Below are 8,662 nucleotides of genomic sequence, written 5' to 3'. Positions count from 1 at the left end.
GGCGCAGAGCAACATGGACACAAGGGTTCCTCCTCTGGGGCCTGTGAGGAGCCTGGGCCCCAGCCCTCCTCTGCTGCTTGTAGCTGCAGACTCACGGAGCTGGGGTGAGTCAGGCTGCCAGGAGAGGAGAAGACAGCTCTGCTTTTCTGTAGTACGACCTCACGGTACACGCTGTACCCGTCATTGTCTCTGTAGGTCCTGTGCAGAGAGAGGGCTGTTGGCACAGCCAGGGTAATAAATACTGAATGGGATGGGTGTGACCCTGGAGCCCAGTCAGTGGGTGTCATGCACAACCTAAACACATTCGAGGGGAAGCACAGTTCCACTTTGATTCCAGTGCTGGTGTCTCTCATGACAGCGGAGGCAGCCATAAAGGCAGCTCTGGCCCACTCTCTGGAGGCAGGGCAGGGAGCTCGGTCCTACGTTGACGGGGAGTCCATGGTGGAGAGGATGCGCACGACCTCTGCTCGCTGAGTGGGTGAGATGTGCTGGGTCATGTGGACGATGGAGTCCATGGCGACCTCGGGGTTGGCCTGGACCAATCTGGGGAGGAAGGAGAGAGGCAAACATGTTCACACAGTCCACTGTAGGGGTTTCAGTGATTGCCTCACTGGGCTGGCTTTCCTACATGGAAAAAATCCCTAGCATCAAGGATACATTAGAGATACAAGCTACATGGAAAATATCTCACTGTGCTACAAAGTACTAAAAACAATGATGGGTCCATGTAACAAAGACAAAAGCCAGCTTCAAGTGCTCTGACTGGCTGAACCTGGGCATTGAGATCATTTGGGACTCTAAATACGGCATGATTACTGGGAAAAAAAACAGAAAAGGTAAATGATGGGAGGAAGTGTCAAGGTTATTGGAGTCGGCAGGAGTCATGGTTACTAAGTCTCGGGGGATGATTTGCATGGTCTGAAGTGCTGCTTTCCTCAAAATAAATCACCAAACCCATTCATTTTGACCCATGGTGGCCCCATGGGTTTCCAATGGCTGTGCCTTTCTTCTGAGGAGCCTCTGGATGGATTCAAACCACACACCTAACAAGTTAGCAGGTGAATGCTTCATGGTTTGTGCTATCCAAGGCAGGGCTCCCATCTTTTAATGGCGTGTACATTAGGGACAGAGAGAAAACCCAGGAACTACACAGTTGTTGCTAGGTGCCGTTAGTGGGTATTTTATGTGCAACAGGACAAAATGCTGCCTGGTCCGGCACCATCGATAACACACCCCAAGTCTCACCAGCCTTGTTTCTAAGAAGCATTCTTGCTATACTTCTTCCAGAAGAGATTTGCTTGTTCTTCGGACAGTCTCTGGTACAGTCTCTATTCTTTGCCAACACCGTAATTCAGAGGCATCGGTTCCTTTCCAGTCTTGGTCCAGCCTCTGCGTTCGTTCCCGAGGGGACTGACCCGACGGCTTTTTGGTAAAGACACCTTCAAGGGGCGCTCGCAGCAGCTCTCCCAACGCCTTGTATGCCATTCCTTACTGCTCCTTCCAGAGCGTTGAGTGTGGAAAACGAAATCCTTGACAACGTCAATCTTTTCTCCATCTTCACACTGCTGTCTACTGGCCCCCTCGCTTTCTTCATGTTGAGGGTGATCCACCCCAAGGCTGTATATATAGTCTTTGATCTTCATCAGCAACCACGTTAAGTCCTCCTCACTCTCAACAAGATCGCACCCTCTGAATATCAGATTGCTAACAAGCCTGCTTCCGCTCCTATGCTGCCTTCTCTTCATGCAGGCGCTCCTCAGATTATCTGCTTAGCATGGAGATTGAATAGATACAACCGCGACATCTTTCCTGATTTTAAACCCTAATAGCGGCGGTTCTCAACCTGTGGGTGGCGACCCCTCTGGGAGTCCAACGACCCTTTCACAGGGGTTGCCCGATTCCTAACAGTGGCAAAATGACAATTACGAAGTAGCAATGAAAATAATTTTATGGGGGGGAGGGGTCACCACAGCATGAGGAACTGTTTAAAGGGTCACAGCAGGGGGAAGGTTGAGAACCACTGCCGCATAGTATTCACTTGGTCTATGTGTAGGTTCTGTATGAGGATAATTAAGTATTCTGGAATTTCTATTTTCCACAGTGTTATAGTTTTTCTCATGTTCCACAGTCAAATACTATTCATAGTCAGTAAAACACAGGTTTTTTCTGCTTTCAGGTATTTTCTGCTTTCAGCCAAGACCCGTCTGATGTCAGCAGTGACATCCCTTGTTCCAGCAGAACTTTGATAGGCTTAACATTCTGTCGGGTCACCTTTCTTTGGAATGCCCACAAATAATAATTTCTTGCCTTAGATGAGGGAGTGCTTCCAGGGTTACACCTGTTTATTGAAACATCTCAGTCGGCATTCCATCAATTCTTTCGCCCATGCCTTCAGTGCAGCTTGGATTGCCTTCCTTCAGGACTACTGGTTTTGATCAGGGGTTATCTTTTGAAATGGCTAAGTGCTGACTAGTTCTTCTTGGTACAGTAACTCTTATTAGCGTTATCTTTGCATGCACCTTGAGTTATGTATTGCTCCCATTTAAAAACAAGACAGTAACTAGATGAATACTTACCTAGAGTCAGGGAGGGTGGGGAGCTAACAACTCTTTCATATGATTGAACTATTTAGAAAACAACATTTGCCACAAAGTGGCGGCAAACCTAATCTTCCAGCTTGAGTAATGTCACGTGTGTTCTTCGTTTGTTCAGATCTTTTACTCTCAAGAGCAAGTTTCAGAATCTCTTCTTACCTCCTCTTTGGTCTTTCCTGTGAAGTTTTTAATGGCCTTGATGTCATGAGTGTTCAAGTGTGAAATATATTGACATGGTCTCTACGTTTCGGTGGGACATTCTCAAGGTCATACCTTGGCTCTCTTGGACTTGCATATATGATGATCTGCCCCTGACCTTGTTTTTTGTATAATTTACGTAGCATGTATATTCTATTTTACGTGTTTGTTAAGCTCCATCTCTTTCCACAGATGTAGTCGCTTTCATCCTTAGAAAGATCCATATGTATGGTCATCATTGCTGTTGATAAAAGGCATTTCCAATGAAGGGCCGGCAGTCTTGCTGTGTTCTACATGCAGCCTCTGGCATGGTTCCATCACCAGGGTCCTATTTCCCGACTGCTGATCCTTCCTCTTTGATTCTGTTTTGAAGTCCAATCACTAGTAATTATTCATGCATTCTGGTTGCACGTTTGATCAATTTCAGACTGTAGAACATGTCATCTTTGGCGTTGGTGGTTGGTGTGTAAGTCAGAACAGCTGTCATATGAACTGGCCTTCCTCATAAGCACATGGACAGTGCAGGACAGGTCTTGAAATGCTCTTTTTGGTAATGAAAGTACGCCGGTCCTCCTCACCATTCCTGGCACGCAGACCATTTGACTGTGTGGTTCAAAGTGGCCGATCCCAGTCCATTTCAGTGCTCTACTGCCTGGGATACCCACCTTCAGGTGCCCCACTTCATTCCTGACAACTCCCAGCTTTCCTGGGTTCATGCTGCACACAGTCCACGTTCGGATTACTAATGGATGTCTGCAGCATTTCTTCTCGTTTTGAGTCATGGCATGAGGGTAGATGGGTGGGGGAGAAAACGGGAACCCATCACAAGGTGGGATATATAGCTCACCCCACCAGGGTATGAATGACAGAAATGTGGGTGAAGGGAGAAAATGGACAGTGTAAGACACAAAATATATATAATTGATCAAGGATTCACGAGGGTGGGAGGGAGCGGAAAAGAGAGAAGCTGAAATCAAGGGCTCAAGTAGAAAAATGTTTTGGAAATGTTGATGGCAACATCTGTACAAGTGTGCGTAATATGATTTAATGATAGATTGTTATAAGATTTGTAAGAGCCCCCCAATAAACTGATTACTAAAAAAGAAGCCTAATGGATTACACATGGGGCTTCTAAGTAAGGGCAGCAGGTGAGAGGCACCAGCGGCCCCTCTGGAGAGAGCCTGAAAGCTGTGGGATGTGCAGGATGGCCGCGGGGCAGCATGGACTCCTGGCCCGGGGCTTCTCCATCGAGTTTCCAAGGCTTACGGGAAATCTTTATGGAAGCAGACTGCCACCTCTTTCTCCTGGCAAGGGGCTAGTAAAACCACCGACTTTCCCGTTAGCAGCCAAGTGTCAGGATCTATGCAGCCTAGGCTTATTTCAGAAAAAGAAGTGTATGCTGTGAACTCTGTGTGTGTGTATGTGTGTTAAGCAGCTCATGGAAAATGGAGTCCACCCCTCCCCTCCCATGTATGTAAGAGAGAGCACACTTGCAAATGGGGCCAAATATGTGGTGGTAGCTCTTGGTAACATTTCTGTAAGTGCAAAAAGTTAGGGGATTGGAAGACAGACTCTAGCTCAGGTTCCCAAACTGATGGCGCCTACTGCTCTTTTCACGGGGTGGGACTGTTCCACAGGAACACACCCGATACTTGCCTGGGGAGCGTGCAAAGTCATTTCCCAGACCCCCACCCCGTCTCTCACAGAATGAGCACCTGAGAGGTGGGTCCAATGCATTAAGCCTTCGTATAGCTAAAAAGCAGTTGTGCTATATGAAGAAGCTTCAAAAGGTTCATGGAGAAATGGAATTCCATGAACTTTCTGAAGCTCCCTCGTGTTTTTATCTGTGGGCCAACCACATCAAAGTACAAAGTACAAAGCTCCTAAGGCATCACCCTCTCCTGGTACTTAAACTTTCAATTCTATGGCAGCAAACCTCACTTCACCTGTGGAGGACATTGGCTTACCTGCGGATCTGTTTGAGGACATAATCTCTGCTGATGTATTTGATGTTTTCCTCTATCACTGAGCGAACACCATCTTCCTCCGTCAGCTGTTTCTCCAGCCATTCCACTAGGTCCTTATTATTGTCCCAAACGTAGGCCTGCAAACGGATGACTCACGGTCAAGCACCAGGGGTTAGGATGGCCTGGACGGTCCGCTCTGATCATTCAGGAACTGCGCACACACGTTGTTCATGGGTCTCCTTTACTATTGGGAGGCAGACCCCCTTCCTCTTTTCCTTCGCAGGGCGCCCGTGCGCACCTCCTGGAGGACTGCAGACTCCAGACACTGCCGCCCTACTGAAGCTACAAGGACTCAGTATGGACAGGTCTGAAAGAGCTAGAAGCCCAATTTACTTAGTGAAATGCCGATTGAAGGTAAAGGGGTGTTTATGAAATGAAAGCTATTATTTCCTAAGGAACTGAGAAACAACAAATGGTCTCATTCAACTTTTGACAATCTAGGCTGAAATATTTGTTTTTAAAAAGATGATTTTAAGCTTTTTAATTTTCTTCTTTTAAAATCTTTTTAAGAGAAGGAGAAGATGTTACTACATAAGTGGTGCCGAGGTTATTTGTTGGGCTCTGCGTAGGTAAAATTTGATGGCAATGCGTGTGATTTGAGTTTTTGAGTCTTGCAACAAGGCAACCTGGGAGGATGAACTGGGAGGAAGAGGTGGGGGTGAGGGGTGCTTGCTGCTAGGGTAGAGCCACCGGGTCCGAAACCTAACCTCCATTCTATTATCTATGAGAGTATTCAAAAGAGTCAAGAGGGCTAGAACCCCGGAAGTCCCAACAAACCCCCTCTCGCTCCTCTTTTCAAGATCATTTAGCTGAGCATTTCTTAGGTAGTTGACTACATAATAACTCAGGAGTGTGTTAGAGCCTAAGAGCCTCCTCCTTGCTCTCGTCTCCTCTCATTTTCTTTACAAATCATTTAGGAATCGTTTTGTTAATGGTTTCCGGAAAACCAAGTACCACCATTAGGGCTCATTCATATTTATGTCATTTTGTTTGGGTAATTAAACACAAAGCTCGTCATTTAAAGGTGCGCTATCCTTCTCTGTTATCACTAACGAAGTCAAAGTCAGAATGACAATGAGTTTGGCGCTATAATTTAATAGGTGGGTGCATTAGGAACTCTGAAGCTTGAGCTGTGGCTCTGTAAACCTGCCCATGAGCACTCGTGCAGAAGCGCGGGCTGTAATCACAGGGTGCAAAGGCACAGAGATGTTTCCGGCAGTTAGGAAACCCAACACTGGGCTGTTTGCGGAGTTTCTTTTTCATGCCTTTAAAAAATAAATGTGCTTTTCTTCCAGATTCCCCACTTTCCCAGCAAGTTAACTGGGACGGGCTCTGTATATGATAAGATAAAAATGTCCACATTCCTAAAAATTCTTACGCACCCTTCACATCTGAGAGCAATCCCAGGATTAAAGACCAGCATGCACCGTTTCTAGCTCTTACCCATCCGTGTCCATCGCTGATAGTAACCAGATCCAGCTAGTGGGCGTGGCCAAGAGAGCGCACACCTGAGCAAGCCTCATTACCTCTCTGCCTGCGTTTGGGACTGAGCCATCTCTGAAGCAAAACGTCCAGAAAGGGTTTTGTTTTAAGTAAGTTGGTAGCACAGGTTCTTAGGAATGGGGCTGGGCAAGGTTGCCCCTCCACTACAGTGACTGCCCCCACTTGCTACACAACCCCACCCTGTGGAGAGATACACCTGTGCTCCTTGGTGGTAAGTTAGCCACCTGCCTCACTGTGTGAAGCTCCCACTTCTCCTTCCTTTGGAAGATTTCAGGGGAGGAAAAAATAAAATAATGAATGGGTTTCAGAAGAGAAAAACAAAACAAAAAAACCAGATTTACCCAAGAATCCCAAAGCCTTTAGTTTAGGAGAATATTTAATACTCTTATTAATCATTTTTAATCCGTTTGCTTTTAATTAAGAAACAGCATGATGCTTTCCTATCAACATATGCCAGGGAGCAGATTAATTGTGGTTTAAGATAACGCTCCTTGATTGGTGTAATGCATTAGCTAACGAGATGCCTGCTTCTAACGACAACGCTCAGACACTACACTGGAAAAGCCAGTTACCCTTGAGAGACAGGGTCCTCCCTGCCTTCCCCTTGAGCAGCCTAGGTGTGTAAACGAAGCATAAACAAAGTTCCCAAGCAGGATTAGGGCAACTCATTGCAAGTTTTAGAGTGGTTGTTGTAAAGTCTCCCTTTTGAAAACAAGGGCCCATACAAGAAAGATTTGCTGTCCACTCAAAAGTACTACAACCGGATGACAACCACCCAACCAAGACCCTAAAAAGTGGAGATTATGGCTCAGCACCAGGACACCCAAATCAATTACGTTTGTAGCGACAAGACAGAGCTGTAAGCACCCACAGGGCCACAGGGGGAGGGTTTGCACACTGCTGTGCCAAAGCCGGTTCCTGGTTTACCCTCTGAGAACAGAGCTGTGTGCAAGGCTCATGCTTCTAACCTCAAAGTATGCGGCCACCCTATTTCCACAACTAAAGGCCATCATCATTCGCTCCTTAAAGTGATAAAATATGTGTGGTGGTTCCTTGCATGGACTTTCAGCAAGTGTGAAATGCTGGGTTGCTTGCTTCATGTTAGGCCTGGGCCCATATCGTCTACCTGTCAGTGATCCCCAAAGGACATTTTCATACCAATGCAACGTCAGCAGTTAAATGTCCAGCCGCGGTCCTGGAGGACCAGTTCACCGAGCACTCCATTCACCAGCTGCCCTAATTATCTCTGGTCATTAGCCTAGCCTATCTCATGCAATCTAAATGACCAGCTTGGAAACTTTCTAACACCTCGGATAGCTAAAACCCCCCCTCATCCAATGGTATAGCGATGCCCAGGGCACAGAATGAAGAAGCTGAGTACTGATGACCAAGGCTCTGAAAGGTTTACTTTCTTGAGCTGCCAGCCAGCTGGGGACACCTCAGCTGGCGAGGGCCCTTCCACTTCTGATTTTCTGGACTTTTAGATGCCACGTAGCCCAGTGCGGGGGCAGCAGGATGGAGATATGCACATCCAAGAGTATATGCATACTTTAGAGAGACCTTTTCAATGGATCGACACCTACCCAACTGAAAACCAGGAAGGCTGTGAGCAAGCGCTCTAAGGCCTGGGCATGAACCCCTTCGTGGCAGCCATGGGCCACGTCCGGCTTTCGGATTCTACCTCCATTCTGGGCCCTAAGGACGTTTGGTGCCTGAGCCGTGGGCAGCTTGAGGCCAGGCTATGGAGACAGTGGGGAGTCATGACCGATCAGTGGGTGCTCTCCTCCAGCACCCTCACAAAGCCCTCCATGCACCACTGCCTTTGGGAATCCAGAAGGAGAGCAACAAGACCACAAAAACGTAGGACCACATTCGAGGCTGTCAGGGACCTGGAACAACCGAATCAAAGAACCTCACTGTGCTGGTAGAACCAAACCATCCCGACTCCGAGAAATTCTAGAAAGTCAGGGTAGAACTGCCTCTGCGGGTTTCAGAGACTAATTCTTTACAGGAGTAAGAAGCCCCACCTTTCCCTCTGAGCAGTTGGTGGTTTTGAACTGCTCACCCTGCGGTTAGCAGCCCAATGCATAACCCATATGCCAATGGGGCCCTCTTTTTTTTTTTGACCTTTGGAAAAAATTAGCTTGTTTGAAAAATGATACGCATACCTCAAATTGTGCATCTCAGAATAGAGAAAACATGCCCACAAAACAAATGTGTGCCATGTTCCACAATCCAATTTAGACCACAGTTCTTGTTTTTGCAGGGAGCCAGGGTGCTTTTTCGTCTGCTTGCAGTGGACCTATGAACCCTAACCCTACCATTTCCTACAGCAGGGCC

The 8,662-nt window shown here is 47.1% G+C and overlaps 1 protein-coding gene across 9 annotated transcripts in view; it reads right to left on the bottom strand.

Moving 5' to 3' along the window:
* Positions 1-6: 6 nt before the first annotated feature.
* The window catches only part of ACACA (acetyl-CoA carboxylase alpha), a 332,267-nt gene continuing 323,611 nt past the window's right edge, over positions 7-8,662 (bottom strand). For all 9 annotated transcript variants that reach the window (XM_045299999.1, XM_045299998.1, XM_045300000.1 and 6 more), the window contains 2 exons: positions 4,760-4,896; positions 7-543 (listed from right to left, as the gene is read on the bottom strand). In XM_045299999.1, coding sequence (XP_045155934.1) covers positions 420-543; positions 4,760-4,896 — 261 coding nt within the window. In that variant the 3' untranslated portion in view covers positions 7-419. The remainder of the gene's footprint in view (positions 544-4,759; positions 4,897-8,662) is intronic.

This window comes from Echinops telfairi, unplaced genomic scaffold (assembly GCF_000313985.2).
Source record: "Echinops telfairi isolate 266 unplaced genomic scaffold, ASM31398v2 ScPeMD7_7458;HRSCAF=8496, whole genome shotgun sequence".
Classification (NCBI taxonomy): domain Eukaryota; kingdom Metazoa; phylum Chordata; class Mammalia; order Afrosoricida; family Tenrecidae; genus Echinops; species Echinops telfairi.
Note: the sequence above shows the minus strand (reverse complement) of the source record. Positions and strands in the feature narration are given on the sequence as shown.